The 17891-nt window shown below is 41.2% G+C and overlaps 1 protein-coding gene across 1 annotated transcript in view; it reads left to right on the top strand.

Annotated features, from left to right (window-relative positions):
• Nucleotides 1-1143: 1143 nt before the first annotated feature.
• The window catches only part of csmd3b (CUB and Sushi multiple domains 3b), a 456383-nt gene continuing 439635 nt past the window's right edge, over nucleotides 1144-17891 (top strand). Inside the window, exons 1-2 of the mRNA XM_084738341.1 lie at nucleotides 1144-1320; nucleotides 1428-2329. Coding sequence (XP_084594467.1) covers nucleotides 2104-2329 — 226 coding nt within the window. The 5' untranslated portion in view covers nucleotides 1144-1320; nucleotides 1428-2103. The remainder of the gene's footprint in view (nucleotides 1321-1427; nucleotides 2330-17891) is intronic.

The following is a 17891-nucleotide window of genomic DNA, read 5'->3' as shown; positions in this document are numbered from 1 at the left end:
TAGTTTAACTGATGCTTTGCATTCATTCTACCTTTAAGCCCACATGCTAAAACAGTTTGCTCTGTAATGGCTGCTTGGGGTGGGGACAGTTGTAACGGTTCATTAAAGTTATGAGAATTTCTGCAACACTTTGCAAACTCAAGGCAAAAACAAGTGTGTGCAGCTCGCTAGGGCTGCAACTGCTGATTTTTTTCATTGTTGATTAACCTGTTGATTATTTTCTTGATTAACTGATTAGTTGCTCAGTCTATTAAATGTCAGAAAATTGTGAAAAATGATAATCAGCATTTTCGAAAGCCCATAACCACAAATGTCTTATTTTATCTACAACCCAAAGATTTTCATCTAAGTGTCATAAAGGGGCAACAAATTAATGAATTATTACTTGATTAATCATTGCAGCTCTACAGGCCACACACACAAAGTGTTTTTTGTCACTTTGAATTGTTCATATTATTTAAAACTGTTTATTTTATTTTGTTCACTAAAATTCTTTCATAAATTTGTTCATGTCGATTGTGATTCACCAAATTACATCTCATTGTTACATCTACCCCCAGCTAGTGTTCATCTCACCTCGGTAGTGGGGTAACAACTGAACTCATTGTATTTAACATCAACTTGCATAATCTGCGATTGCATTTTATGTGTAGTAAACAAATATAGGTACGATGTATCAAAGTTTGAGAGATCGAGCACAAACAAACACTTATGTTCAAACAAAAAGTGTGACTACCATCCCCAGTCTCCCCTGTTCTCCTCATATGACTTCCTTTTAGTTTGAGTTTGGCTTCAAAATAGATTTCTTGGGGTATTTTTTATCTTTTCTCTTTGTTTTAATCAAATTTGGACATCCTCGGGCAAAGTTTTGGCAAGCACCCATTTCTCGGTGCCAATGGACGCCCCTGCATTTGTCCTTTTCACACAGCTTCACCCGCAAAGAGCACACAGAGTACGCTCTGCGTAGTCTGATGTTCAAAATAAACCGACATCCTCTCAAACAACAGTTTAGTTTTAACGCAGAGCCCATGTTAGGCGACTGTTTCCGACCAAAAGCACGTGAATGGAAGCGGGAGCTTACGAGCAGTACTTGAAGGCATCATCTCTGTACCGGCGGGGAGAAGGAAGAGGAGAGACGCACCAGCCGCTACACCGGGAGGAGAAGTACAGCAAGCAGAGGGGATGCTACACGTCTCCTCTGGTTTCTGACAACAAGAGGGGTTTGTCATATCATCTTTTCCTCGTTGGACTTCACAAACAACTGAAAGGAGGACTGTCTGTGTCAACATTAAACGAGCAAGCTCTGGTTTGGCTTGTTTGGTAAGGGGGATTAATAAGAGGAATGACTGATGGTGATGGTGATGTGAAAAGAAGTCAAGAAATAAATGACACAATGATGAGAGAGTGATTAATTTCTCTTCTTTCAGGAAGAAAGGGGGTGAAGATGCCTCGGTTTGCTTCTTCGCCGTTGTAAATTGTGAGAGGAGAAGAGAAGAAGAGGAAAAAAAAGAAGAGGAGGAAGGTTTGACAGACAGACGCACGAGTGAAGAGACGGAGGAGGAGGAGGAGAGGAGGGTTAAAGAAATCCAGAACAGATATCCCTGTCTGTCCATTCATTTTTTGAGACACGAAGGAGGACAGAAACAGAGAAGAGAGGATTTTTTTTTTAAGAGAAACGACACGGAGGAGAGGCTTATAAGGAGGGAAAGAGCCTAAATAGAGGGGTATTTCAGGATGAAAAGGGGATGCAGCCCGGTGGAAGTGTGGATTTGAAGCTCCCCCTCAATTTCTATCACTCTTTTTTGCACGGGAACGGGACGGAATAGAGAGATATTGACGCCAAGCATCGGAGAGTGGATTTAAAGACAACCTGTGCGCCCGTCCCTTCTTCTTCTCCCCCTCTCTCTGTCTTTCTTGCCTTTTTCTCTCTGTGTGGATGTTGACTAAAGTCATTTTTCGGGATATGAAGGATTTATCCAGTCTATGTTAGAAGGAGGAGGCAAAGAAAACGTCTCCCCCTCTCTATCTCTCCCCCTCTCTGTCTGTCCCTCTCTTTCTCTCCCCCCCTGTCTCCCTCCCTCCGTTTTCTGGATGTGAAGCAGCATGCGGCCCGGTGAGAGCTCAGAGGGCGGAAGATGTATTGATGCTCATAATAATATTCCTAATAGCGGCACGGAACGCTGTCTCCCGCAGCCGTCGTCGGGGATGAAGAGTAGGACGACGAAGAAGAGGAGGATGAAGAGAGGGACGACGGACGAAGGGATGACGGCGGTGATGCGCTGTTTTCTCTGGACTCTCCTTCTCTGCTCGCTCTCAACGCAAGCGCAAGGTAAGGGGATGCGACACGCACATCCGCGCACACACACATAGCAGTGACATAAAAGCCCTCACGCGCAAGCAGGGTTTGGGTGAGTTTTTTTTTTTTTTTTTTTGCACTGCAGTCATGAGAAAGATGCGTGTGTGCGTGTGTGTGTGTGTGTGTGTGTGTGTGTGTTTCGGGGGGAGATGAGGAGAGTGGGTGTGTGTGAGGGTGTCTGCGTGCGTGTGAGGTGTCTGCGTGCGTCCGTGCGTGCCTGGATGTATGTATGGTGTGTTGCGGAGGAGAGGAGCAGGAGAAATAGAAATTGGCTCACAGGGAGGATGGAGGGAGAGGAGGAGAGAGGGAGAGAGGGATGGAACCCTCTTTTCTCATTTTCTGCTTGCTTCAGTTTGCTCTCTTCTCCCCCTCTTTCTCTCCTTCTTTCTCTCTCCATCCTTCTCTTCAATACAGCCATTGAGCTGGTAGCCAATAAATATTCTTGCGGTAGCTCTTGGGCTGTGGCAGCGAACGTGAGCTGCTTATACCAAAGTGTGTGCGGGAGTCAGAGTGTGTGTGTGTGTGTGTGTGTGTGAACGTGAGTTGTTTATAGTGATGAGGCCTGAGCCTTACACAGCATTTTTATTCCAAAATTTCTACCCCTGCCCCTGCCTGTGTATTCGTTTTGTATCAGTCAAAAGATGTCATATAATGCTGGTGTCTCTAACACACACACTTTCTTACCTCGTCTCCCCCTCCTCTCCCTCACTTCCCTGCCTCTCTCTCTCTCTCCCTCTCTCTCTACCCTCCTCCTCTTCCCTTTTTGAGTGAAATAAAATGTTAAAATATTCACAATATAGCACACCCTCTGCCGCTTTCTTTGTCGGTCTGTATCTTCCTCTGCTTTCCATTTTTAGTTTCCCTGTATGATCCTGTTCAGACATGCTGTATGAGCACAGACACTTGAGTGAGAGCACACACACACACACACACACACACACACATGAAAACACACTCTCATGCAAACCCACCCATTGCTGCATCAGGTGAGCCTTCCCTTGTACAGAGACAGACTGAACATTTATCACCGAATCTTGAGAAGAGGATGAAAGGAGGATGGAGTCGAGGAGGCATGGAGAGGAAAGAAAGAGGAGGAGAGGGGGTGAGATTGGGAGCTGATACTTGCCAGCCTTGAGACCTCAAAAATAGGGAGGACTGCAAAACCAAAGTTTCATAGACTTTGTTTACTGTATTCCTGTGACTTTTTAAGAATAATATGGAACATACAGTTTTTCTTGCAAACAGATGCCTGCAAATGACTTATAAATGACAGTTATTTGGGACCAAATGGGACCACAACATCTAGTCTTACCTAGTGGTCTGATTTCAAATTTGATTTCAATATAATGTAATAAAATTTAAAAAAAAAAAAATAGGGTATGTTAGTTGGGTTGCTGTTGCACAGTGAGGTGCAGGGAAGTATGTTGAGACTTGAAGAGGACAAAAACATGACGCAGGCAGGGAGTTACTTAAAAAAAAAGTACCACTTTGCTTTAAAATTTTCAGTAAGAAACAAAAAAGGTATGAAAATGTGTCATAAATCCGGTGAAATGTGGGAGAGCCACACAGATAAACGTACATACTCATGCAAACCCACCCATTGCTGCATCAGGTGAGGCTTCCCTTGTACGGAAACTGACTGTCTATTCACCAATGTATCTTGGGAAAGAGGAAGAGAGAGGAGGATGGAGTAGAGGAGGCAAAAAAAGGATAGTAAAGAGGAGAAGAGGGACACTGGGAGGAGAAAAATGGGCTATGAGGAGGTAGGGCATACTTGCCACTCTTGAGACCTCAAAAACAGGGAAGATTTTATAACCAAAGTGAGAAATTTGAGTTTCATAGTATTTGTATCCTGCAGTCTGGTGACTTTGTAAGAATGAAAATAACAAATAATAGGTAACATATTTTTTTACTGCAAACAGCTGCCTGCAGATGACTTTAAAATTACAGTTATTAGTTGGAGAACACAGTGGGACCACAGCATTTAGCCTAATCTAGTAGCCCAATTTCAAATTTGATTACAGAAACACAGATGATGAACATTTTTCTCTATAAGCGTGTGTTAGTTAGGTTGCTCTTGTGCACTTTTGCTTTAAAACTTTCTGCAAGAATAAAACTGAATTTTTTTTCACAAATCTGGAGAAATACAGGAGAATTGTGACCCCAGGAGGAAACTGGGGGAGGGCAATGAAAAACCGCATTCTACCAGAAAAATCGGGAGAGTTGGCAAGTATGAAGTTAGGCAGTAGGAGAGCTGATTGACAGAAAAAGAGAGAATTATTGTGGTAGAAAGAGAAAGAAGTTTTGAGATTGGATTTCTAACTTAATGCTCACCAAGGTCTGTGAGCTGCTGGCAACGCCAAGCCAGGCTGGTTTCGTCAGAAAACTTTCAAACAAAGTGGGTTAAGATTTGGTGAGCCGAAAAGTGGAGAGTGGAGGTTTAAAAATTGTGCAAGAAACCGGCGAAAACCTTGAAAAGCCAACTAGCGTGGGGGCTATTGAGAACCATTTGTCACTGTCATTGTAAAGTCTGCATGATCCTCCAGTGTAGGCTGATCATGTGTAGGCTGACTTGGCAGAAAAACTATGGATTTTTTCTGTGATTAAACAAATCGCCATTGGGGACATCTAGACACTTGGCTTTGCACCATCAAAGGCTGCAGGTTTGTAGTTTCAGTCAGAAAAGAAAAAAAGGAATCTCCAGGCTTTTTGTAGCCTATCTGGAAAGGTTTTTTTATGGCTCACTCTGATGGACAGATGAGAGATTGTGATTTGTGGGGTGTCGACCGAACAAAGACAAGAGCGGTGGGATTTCCTCAGGCACAAAAGATCTAATTTTAAATCCTTTGGAGCACAGATCCTGGCACTGATCTCTTCATGGCTGTCTAGCCTGTAAGAGACCTCGTGGTAGGATATTTTCAAACTCCTCCTGGTATAAAAGTGGTCTAATCAAGGCTGGCTGAGGGAAAGTTTTAGTTAACTGCAAGTGAAGATTAATAAAATATCAAGCATAGATGTAGAAGTTGGCAAAGCAAGCAAACAAATAGAAAAATTTGAGGTGCAAAGGCAGAACAATAAGGTAAATAAATGTGTAATTAAATGTCGTCTTGATCCATGCTAACATTTTGGGGACTAAGGCTTTAAAAGAGGATGGAAAATTAAAACCAGCCACCAGCCAAATGCTGTTACATTTTGGCTGTGGCCGACAAATTAGTCTACTCTACCGACCATTGGCAGGTAACCAATCATTGTATGGGCCTGCAATTCTATTGTAAAAACCAATCTAGAGGGTAAAGTAATGAAATTGGCGGTAATGCATTCACACACTGCTGTAGCCAGCGGACAAACATGTTGATTTCTCAACTTGCATAACACATTTGACACAGATATTTTGACATTTCCAAGGTAGTACCATGTTTTGTCATGATACTGATTTTTATTGAAGAGTCTGTGCTCCATGAAGTCTTTGTGTACTAAAATGAGGACAAAAGGAGACTCATGGAGAGGGTTGAAAGCTTCCTTTGGCCCCCGTCTCTGTCTCTGACAGGTTATTATAAAAGTGTTGCTCTTTTTGCCTAGTGTGAATATAATTTGAAAAGCATAATGTTGAACTTTATGTCAGCAAATTCACCTCAAATGAAGTTTCCCTCCAAGTCGTCTGCTGAAACATTGCCGTTCTTGTCCTCTGCTCTTCTTCTTCTTCTCTCCCCTGATCCCCCTGTTCGTCTGTTCTTCTCTCCTCCTCCTCTTCCCTGCTGCTCCTTTCAGCTTAACTCCACCTCTCCTCTCCTCCCCTCCCCTGCCCCTCTGTTCTTCCTCTCCTCTGCTCAGCACTTCTCCCATGCTCTCATCTCTTCTCCTTCCGGCTCCCTCTCTTCCCTTTTCGTCTGTCAGATTTGTCCCGTGGCTCCAGAGGCTTAATTTACTCACCAAACATACTAAATCGCACACGTGCAAATGCACACAAGGAAAAACCCACGCACATTTTTCACCATCCGACAGACCCTGCATGTATTCTGGGCTACATTCAGCCTGTCAGAATGAGAGCGAGAGCTGCGTCCAACCTCGCAACCTGCACCTTTGCAACAAATCCATGCTTGAGCTTCCATTCAACACCGTCTTTATGATGAACCTTATCACACAATTTCACTGACAATATGGATTTCATCAACACTCAATCAAAGAACCAACACTGATCAATCATCTTGCACTAATTATCAATTAGACAGCCAAGTAATCTATTCCTGGTCATCGGTGGGGTGAGGAATTGGAATCTCCTGAAGGCTACTCTCCCGCATATGACCAAGTAATTAACCCAGAGGGCTAAAAATAGCTAATTTAATTTATATTGACGAGGCATGGAAATGTAGTGCTTTGTTCTTGCAACATGGCTAAATTGAAATTTATCAGTCATCCCCTGGTAGCGTCTCATAATTTAATGCTGGTCATCAGTGTTAAATTGGACAGGCTGTCAGACGCGGTGAAATGGTCCTCCAACCAGGTTTTATAACCCATCGTTGGATATCAGAGATTGATTGGCGCCGTCTCCAACTCTGATGCTGATTATATATCATTGATTGATGTTGTCCATTAATATGCCATTGATGCTGATCATTTACCTGGTTTAGTATTTTGGTAATCATTCTCTGCTGTCAATTATCGATTGATATTCCACGCACAATTAATAATAAGGCTTAATGGTGGGCTTGGAGGCAAGAAAACGATGGCTGCATTGACAAGCATATCGCTTTGCCTTCTTCACGTAGACATGCTTCTGGACAACTAGTGCACAGTGAACACACTCTGAAGCAGACGAGCACTCTCACACTGAACATTAGCGCAACACAGACTCTCTAACACACATTTAATCCTGTGGCTTATGGCTGGTTTCTCAGGGAGGGAGATGTGTCTGTCGCAGAGTCAGCCTCTTGATCATATTAATACTTTTAACTTGCTGAGGAAGACAGAGAGAGATGGGGGAGGGATGAGGAGGAGGAGGAGGAGGAGGAGGAGGAGGTGAGACTGGGAATGAGAGGGATGGTGCGTGAGTAAAACAGTCATGTGTGAAGCACGGTGTGTAAAATATCATACTGTAAACCAGTTCACATTTGGGATTTCAGTTACATTCATCCCTGAGCTTTGATATTAACATCTTCTCACCTCTGCTGCCCTCTCATCCTTTCTATTCTTTTACCTCTGTTTCACTCATCACTGTTTTTATGCATATACATGCTTATTTTATTCATTATGTTCTGTTGCATCCTCAATTCCAGTCTCGCCTCATCTGTCCCTCTTGACTTTGATTCACCTAATCCTCTCCTGCTTTTCCAGCCTCCATACAGTGAATTTGTAATTACTTGTGTTTTTTCCTTGCCATTTCACCCCCTCTGCTATCCTCTCCTGTTAACATTTAATATCCAATAACAAATCCGCAACGTTCGGGTAGACTTTCAAAATAAACGCACAAAAATTACTTGGGTAGTCTTAGGAAATAAAATTGCTTAGATAGGTTCAGGAAAAGATCATTAGTTAAAATAAGTGTGTTATTTATGAAAGATTGCCAACTTAATGTAAAGTTAAAGGCTCACTTATGCCCCTTTTACGAACCAAGAGTCAGAAGTTACAAAGAAAGAAGAAGCATGGCAACACTGGAGAACATTGTAATAATGTAGTTTGTAGGCGCTGTAGACAGTAGTGGGCCAATAAATACGTTGCAAGATGTAGACGAAGGATTCTATAGGATTTTTAAAACTTTGATGTGTCCTGTGGTCGTGTTTTGCTTGAGGTATTGGATGTGCTGCTACTCTACCCCCACAACTACTGGAGGCACTGCTCCATTTCATCCGTATCCAAAAGCTTTCAGAAATTCGGTCAAAATAGTATAAACGAGTATGGACAGAAGGCTCTGTTCATATCCTTTTGTGTATCTAACATTTAGCATAAATGAGCCTTAAGAATACAGGAATGGTAATGTCCATTTTAACCCAAAGCTCATTTTTCCTTTTGCAAAACAGTTTCCTGTGAATGTATTTCTTGGATAAATGGTTGCCCCTAACCCAAAGTGTGAGCCATTTCTCACTCTCTGCTTTTTTCTATTAAATTTGTGCCCCCTGTACCCCTTTTCTCAATTTTGCCTTGAAAATTCTTGTCCTACAGTAGCTGTGATGGAAACTCCTCTGTTGCGTGGCGAGCAAGTATGTGCTTTTTTGGTGTATATTCATATTCTTGATATTTGGCTGCTGGTTTTTTCTCTCCATCCGTCTCCCTCCACCCCTAATCACCCATTCTTCTTGTCCCCTGCTTCCTCTGACCAACATTCGCCTGTGGTGAATTTGTAATCACCACCTTTCTCACATCCCACATCTGCCACCCCTGCTCTTCCCTCCTTCCTCTCCTCTCTTTCTTTTCGATCCTCCATTAGTCTTGCTGCCTGTCCTCTTCCCCGCTCCCCTCTCCACCCTCCAGTCCCTATCCTTAGCGAATTTGTTGTAAGTGTTGATTGTAATAGGTGGGTACTCATGCAGGCTGCAGCTCTGTTAATCTCTCATGTGTGTTTTCTCTCTTAGCCAACAAACAGGGCACGCATTTAATTTCTGCACACAGATTGCCAGCCGAGTGGTGTGCTTTTAAATTGCGAGACAGCCAAATCTACTCATGTATTTCTGATTTGTGTTCGCCTGCCATGATTTTCGAAACGTCAGCTTAGATAGCACATATTGAACAGGCTGTTAAATTGAAAGAAGTGATAATTTTTGCCAAACAAATTGGAATAAAGAGAGACTGTACTCCAGTTAGCTGTTCCAGCTGTTCCCAGGCCCTGGGGATCCATAACAGCTTTTTGTATACAATTCTGCTTTTCCTCTAAGGTCTAGAGTAAATGTGCATTTACAGACTGGTGTCATGAGCACAGAAAGTGTGATCATAATTCAGCATAATTAGACACAAAGGCATGGTGGCATCCTGCAGGAGCCATCAGCAAAGAAAGCACTGTGAGCCACGAGGTATCTTTGTAATGTGTCTCTATTGTATTTTTGTCACTGTAATGACATTTCGTGTATTTGATCCAAAATTCCACCAAACGTGGATATACATGCAAGGACTGGGTTCTGAAACGCACTGATTCCTATATGACTGGTACCTCCTGGACCAAATCATAATGTTGGTTAGCTGTCCTCTGGTACAGACATTACAGACACATCACCAAACCGCTGGTCAACATCGCAGCAGCACTCTTTCTACATGGCTCTGCCGGCAGGTAGCCTTCCGTTAGCTAGTAGCTACCTTAAACATGGCTAAAATGCCAAGCTAAATGGTCTGAAGTGCAGCTGTATTGGACACAGGATGTCCAACAGATGTTTTAAAGACTATTGCATGTAAAGGGGGCGGGGCATATTGCAAAATAGTGATGCACTGTGCTCAACTGCATGTATGACCCCATGCCAAGCACATCAGCTGGCAGCACAGGCCTGGGAGATGGAGAACATAAATATAAAACAGTGGACATGATGTGTAAAATTACCTACCATTTATATCTATTTAGGGAAGACAACTAATGATGATGACAGCAGCCATTCTTCAGGTTAGCAAATACGATCATATGTCTGCAAAACAATTGCTGTTAAGAGTGCTGTAGCTGTTATGGACAGTGTTACAGTGAGCGGGTCATTATTAGGAAATAAAAGCAGACAGGATGCTGCAAGACCCTGATCTGATCCTGCTTATTACATGGTTACTTACCACAAAACGGTTACTTTGACACAAAATATTATTTTTTGAAATGATTTTATGGAATTAAAAATGGTTTATTGCTCCTCCAGAGTCTATCACAACTGTGTCCATAGCAACAGTCTGTTCCTCATAGACCATTTGTTTGCAATACAGAAATAACAGACCTTGGAATGGTGTAATTGACCAATCAGAATCAAGTATTTAACCAAACCATGTAACAGTTAGTGTTAAGATATTGTAGTTGAATGAGGTTTTATTTATTATGTGAATTTATGTAAATTTAAGTTAATATGTATTTATATATTTAAGTAAACTTTAAACTGTTAAATGTTAATATATTGCTTAATCCAAGTTCAAATTTGCCTTAGCAACTAAAAAAACATGTACTTTAATCTCATTGACCATTGGGTGTTTTTGCTTTTTAAAAAACAAACACACAAACAACAAGTTTAGGCACAGGTAGTGTTTTAAAGGTATGCTTTTAGCACTGGTATTGAAAAATCCCAAATGAGACCCAACCCTAATACGCACACATCAAATGCATCGCTTTAATCACTATGAAGCACTCCAAATATGAAAAACGAGTTAAATTAAAGGCCCGTCAAATTGGGAAAATCAAATGTGTTTCTCAATTACTCAGAAGGTGACTCTTGGGAGATATGAGGTGTCTGAAGAACATAGGCTTTTTGCATATCTCTCTCATGCTCGTGCGCACACACACACACACACACACACACACACACACACACACACACACAGAGTCAAAATCTTGCAGACACACAGACACACAATCTGTCAGTCTTCCAAAGCCTCTTCATTATTTCAAAGATGATTAGAAGTAGACATGACGTGAACATGTTGAGTACGCAAACATACTCTCTTTCTCTTTCTCTCTCTCTCTCCCTCACACACACACACACACGCACGCGCACCCCCCCCCACACACACACTCTCTAATAAATACACAAATATGTTGGGCACACCAAGATAGCATGTGTTACCCTGAGGGTGTGACCGCAAACACACAAACGCCCACACACACATGCTCAGGGACAGGAGACAGACACACACACTCTCTATGATGCGTTACGAGAAAGGCAGATGAGAAATTAACAAAGACAGACAGTCTCATATCCAGCTGGTGCTCCCTGTTGTTGTGTGTGTGTGTGTGTGTGTGTGTGTGTGTGTGTGTGTGTGTGTGTGTGTGTGTGTGTGTGTGTGAGGTGTTCCAATCTATATAAAGAAACAGGCTACATGACCAGTATGGGAGGAGGTATTTTATCTAATATAGAAGCTTGGAGTAAAACACGAAATAGCGTATGTAGGAATCCTGCTATATAGATGGATGGACACATAACCAGCGGTGTCGGTCAAAGGTTCGATCCCTGGTGACAGCCAGAGTCTGTCCCTGTCAGACTGTCCTTGAGGAGGATACTGATGCCCTTAATGACTGTGTGCTCTCTGGAGGAAAATACATACAGTAGCTGGCAGTAAATTACTGAAATGGAATGACACAAATAATGCAGAACAGATGAAGAACAGAACGACGTCTAATTGAAATGCAAAGAATATAATGACACAGAAAAGGTTGTTCATTATCGTCGAGAAAGCAGGCTCTATTCGTCATAAAAGCTCCGCAGTCCAAATCAAGTTGATGTCATGGCAACCAAAGATTAAATTGAGCTGCTTTGAATAAATTTGGTGTCAGTTCTGTCACTTTGCCTTTGATTTGTACCTATTTTAGTAATTTGGCTGCCAGTTTCTTCACTACCTTCCAGGTTACTTATGTTAGTGAAGGAAAAAAATGTCAAATTAAGCAGCCATTAAACAGCATTTCAAATGTATTGTGCAACCTGAAGCCAACAAATAGCTTGAATTACAATTCTTTCAAGTTATGAATAATTATTGAGAGTTTGTTGTAGGGGAGACTGGGGATGGTAGTAACACTTTTTGTTTGAGCATCAGTAACTCAGTTCATGTTAGACCATGCCATGGTACCGGTCATGAACAAATGGTTTCATGAGGCCAGTGTCAAAACCAACCACATATGACAGTGTCATGTAATGTTGAAACATAAACCTAAAAAGCATCAAATTAAACGAGAGAAGCTACTTAAGGTAAATCAGTCCCTTCTATCTACAATACAATAAATCAAATTGTTGGTGGTAAAATTCAGATTGTTCCTTACATGCCACTTCCCCTGTGAGCTCAAATAGGATTGAATGATATTGATGTCATCACTGCAGCTCTTTTTGATTGTCAGTTAAACTCACCGTGTTACAACTAACCCAGTGTTACAACAGTCCCTTGTTTCTCCTAAGGGTTGCAGCAAGTTATGTTAATGAGTAGCATGACTTGTGTATAGTGTTATATTATATTCATAGGGTGCAGTATCACATTTTACAGCTTTCATGTGGCTTAAAAACACCTTGTGAATGAGTAGAGACAAATGCCTGTCAAACTCTCTAACAGAAGTTTAAAGCCTACTAGCAAAACATTTCTAACATATTAATTAAACACGAGTGCAATATTTTTAATCATCCCCTCACCTCAGGTCAGCTAATTATAATTTTGATTTCGTATTGAATGGATGAACAGCATGTCTAGCCACAGATGTATGAACATTGTTGTTGATAATATTGTGCAAATGATGCACCAGCAGAGTGATAATCTTTACTCATGAATATGATACAAAGTGTTGATTACTGAAAGTACTAATGATCTTCCATCTCCATTGAAAATGCAGAGAATATGATTTGCAATTTGAATTTGAACTCGTCATTAACTCATTTTTATTTTAGTTTACTGATACTACTTTTAATACTTTTTTTTTGTTCATTGCTCTGCTTGTTATAAATCATTTTTCTCAGGGGTCTATTATGGATATCAGATTTTTGGAATGAGGTTGTTGCTATGGTGATCATGTGAACATTAAAATAATTTCAGCTGTTGCTATAGTGCATCACTTAGCAATGCATCAGACACACACAAAGAAAAGTGGAAAAACAAAATGTTTTGCAGGCAAATGAGACGCCCCAAAGCAGTTTTCTGTCCTCAAAAATGTCACAGAAATGTTGTTTGGATGTAATTAGAGGATTTTCTTGGTCTCTCATTAATAATATGCAGGTTTAGCTCTAAGGATTCATAAAGCATGCAGTATTTTTAACAGAAAGACTTGTTTGGCATGATTTGTGTTAGTGTAGGTGATCATGCATTAGCTAAACATTAATTCATTGATATAGATTCATTGGTAAACAGCTACAGTAGTTATTTTTGATTGTCTAATGGTGCCAGTAATTATTCTGTTTGTAGAAAAGACCAATTGTTTGATTATTATTTACTGGTTAACAGTCAGGTCTCTAAAGACACAGCAAACTAGACAAATTAACTCTATGAACCAAACTACATTCTTTACTATCAGATAGAAAGAGCTCAACCCATGTTTTTCAACTATTTTGATCATTGTCAATTAGAATTAATGTGGCAAGATTAAAAAGCCTGTATTTTTTTTAACTGTGGCACATAAAGTGTTTGCTTAATTAATCCTATAGGGGGCATTTAATAATCATCATACAACAACAGCATTTCTTTTTTTCTTACTATCAAACAATAACTATTTGTGGCACAGCTAGGTGCTGGAGAGGAGAGAAAAACAGAACAACAGCGGGTGTTTTTGTGCGCTTGTGTTTGGACCTGGTGTGTGATGACAGGTATGCCCATGTGCCCCAAACCCACAGAAACATGGCTGTCAGCAGACATGACACACGCCTCCCTATCTAAACACATGCACGATCTCACCAGCTCATCACCTCGTACTTTTATGCTCGTGAGGATAGTCTCTCGTCTTTTTGTGCTATTAAATTAATTCCCCCCATCCCCTCTTCTTTTTCTTTCATTATGGATATTCACAACATGTCTAACTCTTTGCAAGCACGAAAGTATATGGATAATTATGGCTATTATAATCACTCAATTGTGCTCGCACAATACGCACCCTTAACTTCTGCTGCAGTCTTAGGCCTTCACAGAGAGTCACACTTGCAGCTGTGGAGGATATAAACACGTGCAAACTTTTGGACGCCCTCACCTTTCTTTGACAGAAACAGGAACATTCATCATGAGAAATATTGCAGTATTGAAAGATCTTGTCTTATACACAGCACTGACAACGATGTAGGTGTATGTGCAATGGCATGTCACACTCATTACATTCATGGCATAGAAAGCTTGTGAAAGGAAAAAAATATTAATTGAATAAATAAAAACTCTCTCCCACGCTTCTCTGGCCGCATTTCTTTTGTTGTTGAACATTTTTCATTCAACATTCTTAATCTGATTAGGCCCTAAAATTGCACAGCAATCAAATCAAATCAAATGGTCTTTCTTCTTTCACTTCTTCAGAATAGTCAATAAAAACTGTTTTAACAGCATCTTCATTTCAAAATGCAATAGAACTAGAGATGAGACCGAGCCGATCAATCAGTTTCGGGGCTCAGTATTGCCGTATGGCATTCATCAGGTAGTCGTGACCTGACATTTTGATCTAAATTCCACCACACCAAGTGTTTGCCACATGTTTTTATTTCTATTTGGAATCCCAATGCTAAAGCAGTGTGAACTGAGAGCTGAATAGTGCTTTCCACTTATGCTCTGCATTTGCATTCAATATAATGCATTCCTAATTACTATGATACACCTCACTCATGGTGTAACAATAAATCAGCACATAAACTGCCATCATAAACCACCTTCATAAACCATCATGTGATGAAAAAACACACTACAAACACACTGCAAATGCATAAGAAACACACAGCAAACACTATCAAACAGCAACATTTGCATTGTAGAACATTAAATAGCGAACTTAAACTCAGCAATGCATCATGGGGTATTATCCAAATAAGGGCCGTATCTCAGCCTATCAGCTGCACATGTGAAGGTCACAAGCTGGAATCCTACAGCGCCCCACAACGATTGAAGAACACCATTACACAAGTTACATTATACAAAGTACTCAAGCTTTCCAGGCTGAAGTTTAGCTTCAACCTCATGCAGCCTCACCACTATCACCTCTCTTACTCTTACTCCCACTACTACTGCTACAACTACTAATCCTACTTAATAATTACATAATTCATTATATATGATCATTAATAATAATAATAATAATTAATGATGATGATGAATATCCAAATTCAGATATCTAAATCAGATCAGAACTGCAAAAAAGTGGGTCATATATTTCTAAAATAAACCTCTAATTCTCTCATGGGTGCATGGCAATAGTCCTTCAAATGTCTGATTACTTATCCTTTGGAAAAATAACTGCACAGAATTAACTTTTGTAGTAATGTGGTGTTTCGTCCATCCCAGACACAAAAGAGATGCTGCGCCTGAGAGGAGTGTGGTGGAAAGCTTTATAACCCACTCCCCTTTGAGGCTAACTGGTTTGGAATGACAGTCAGTGTGGCAGACTCTCGATGTGAATGTGCAAACGGAGTGAGAGTGGGCCGGATTGGAATTGGGCTTTATTGGCTGGGAGTCTCAGAGCTCTGCAGGTGATGCATTTCCTCCCTGAGTGATGATGTATTTCCTGTCCAAGTCTTGCGCCTTGGGAGCCTTTTTGTACTGTTGTTCATTCTGTCTATGCATGTGTGTGTCTTTCTGTGCACAGGTGTGTGTGTGTGTGTGTGTGTGTGTGCGTGTGTGTGTGTGTGTGTGTGTGTGCATGTGTGCTTGTCTGCTTCATTCCCAGAGAAGACTCATTTCCCCAGCAGGCCCTGTCAAGCTGTTTCTGGGTGCACTCAGTTCACTGCTGGAGGCTACTGCTGTCACCTGCTTACCTAACATCCCTCCTCTCCTCTCCTCTCCTCTCCTCTCCTCTCCTCTCCTCTCCTCTCCTCTCCTCTCCTCTCCTCTGTTTTTCCATCATACCTTCACGGCAGTCATGCAACTATGAACTATTCCCAGGCAACACTTGCTGATCCGTCCTGCGGAAGCTTTCTACAAAACAAGTAAAAGTGAAGGGGGACTGGTCCTTTATAGTTGGCAATAAAATAACCCCAAAGGGACTACACAGTCAAAATGATTGCACTAAGAGTTCAAAAGTCCTATTTTTCAGGCCAGTATTTAGCACAAGTCTTCACTAAAATTGTTGTTTTCAACAGCTTTCATGCTTGGGTGGCCACCAGCATGCCCCAAAAAGGAGGACACACACATTGTACTATAAAAATAACTCATAGGAAAAGTAGGGGAAACAGACAGACGGAGAGCAAATATCAGCAAAAAGAGAGTGAAATGAGTTTTATATAATAATAATAATGATAATATAACATTATTTTTCTAAGTATTCCACATGCACAAACTTACTTTTGTCTGTTGTGCAGGGAAATAAAGCTTTCATGCACAGACAGAGCGCATCCCAGAGGTGACGGAGTGCAGCCTTTGTCCAGCTCGCAGACAAAAGCTCAGCAGGGTGTTTCAGTGGACAACAGTAAACGTTTTGATCTCTGACACTGGCCGTCTGTTTCTCCCCACACCCCGACCCTGCCCCGCTCTCTCTCACTGTCTACCCCTACCTCGCTCGCTCGGGGTCACTGGGTCAGACAGAGAGCAGATGCTTCACTACACGGCCACAACCGAACCTGACACCACAACACGCACACTCCCATTCTGTCATCTCCTCCTTTTAAATGTGTTAGTCTCTCTGGAAGATATTTGTCACCAGATATTAGTTCCAGTGACACTGATAGAAGAGCAGAGACAGGTGAAACAAGAGCTGGATTTAACTGCAATTTAATGTGATTGCACCCTATTGATTGATATAATTGATATATCAGAGGTTTGTGTCATAAATATTTGATTTGGTATTTACTGGTGACATAATTGACCCTTCTTAAGTTCCGCCCCTTTTTGTTATGTGCTCCAATAACAGTTAAGCAAGCTTGATACCCAACAGAACCTCAGTCAACTTTCACCATTTCTGTTTCCTGAACTCAGATATGCTGTGTGCTAGGCTTGTCTATGATGAAAAGAAAAACAAATTTTGAAGAGATGTTGCTGGTGGACCTATAAAAGTGACACTGAACACTAGCTAATAAGCTAGCTAACGATTGATATAGATTAGCTAGCCAGTTAGATAGCGTATTGCTAACATTAGCTATTAGATGTAAGTTGTTAGCTAATGATTGGTGTAGTTTAGCTGAATTTAGCGTTTTGCTACAGAGCAAAGATTGTTAAAAGATGTTTCTGGTGGACCTGTAAAAGTGACATACACTAGCTATCTAGCTAGCCAACAATATCTTTTAACAATTTTCAATGTGTTTTCTCTTTAACATAGGCACAAGTAGCACATAACATATCTAAGTACAGGAAAAACAAGACAGGAGAAAGTGGAACGAGATGCCCAAAGGTGCCGGACTTAGTTTGGGTCAAGTGTTGGTAAGGCTCCACCTGGGATTCTCACTTGGGTTGATTCAGGCGAAGTCTGTATGGAACTTCTTGGTCATATGTTCATTATCGACTGATGTAATGTCATGCAGCATGCAGGTTTTTTTTTCTTTGCTTCCACGATTTAATGATGGAATGGGAAAACATTGCAACTGGTCTCAGAGGATGGTCGCCCACCCTTAAAAGGAAATTTTTCCTCACTACCATCCGCTTAGTGCTTGCTCATGATGGGAACTATTGGATCTCTGTAAATAATATCTTCAGAGACCTTTTTCTGTGATTCCTGAACCAGCTTTGTTGAAATTCTTGGTGCTGTCTAATAAACCAGCTTGCAGTTTGACCACTTTTGAGTGGA

The sequence above is a fragment of the Lutjanus erythropterus genome, chromosome 16, assembly GCF_056507025.1.
Source record: "Lutjanus erythropterus isolate fLutEry1 chromosome 16, fLutEry1.hap2, whole genome shotgun sequence".
Classification (NCBI taxonomy): domain Eukaryota; kingdom Metazoa; phylum Chordata; class Actinopteri; order Lutjaniformes; family Lutjanidae; genus Lutjanus; species Lutjanus erythropterus.
Note: the sequence above shows the minus strand (reverse complement) of the source record. Positions and strands in the feature narration are given on the sequence as shown.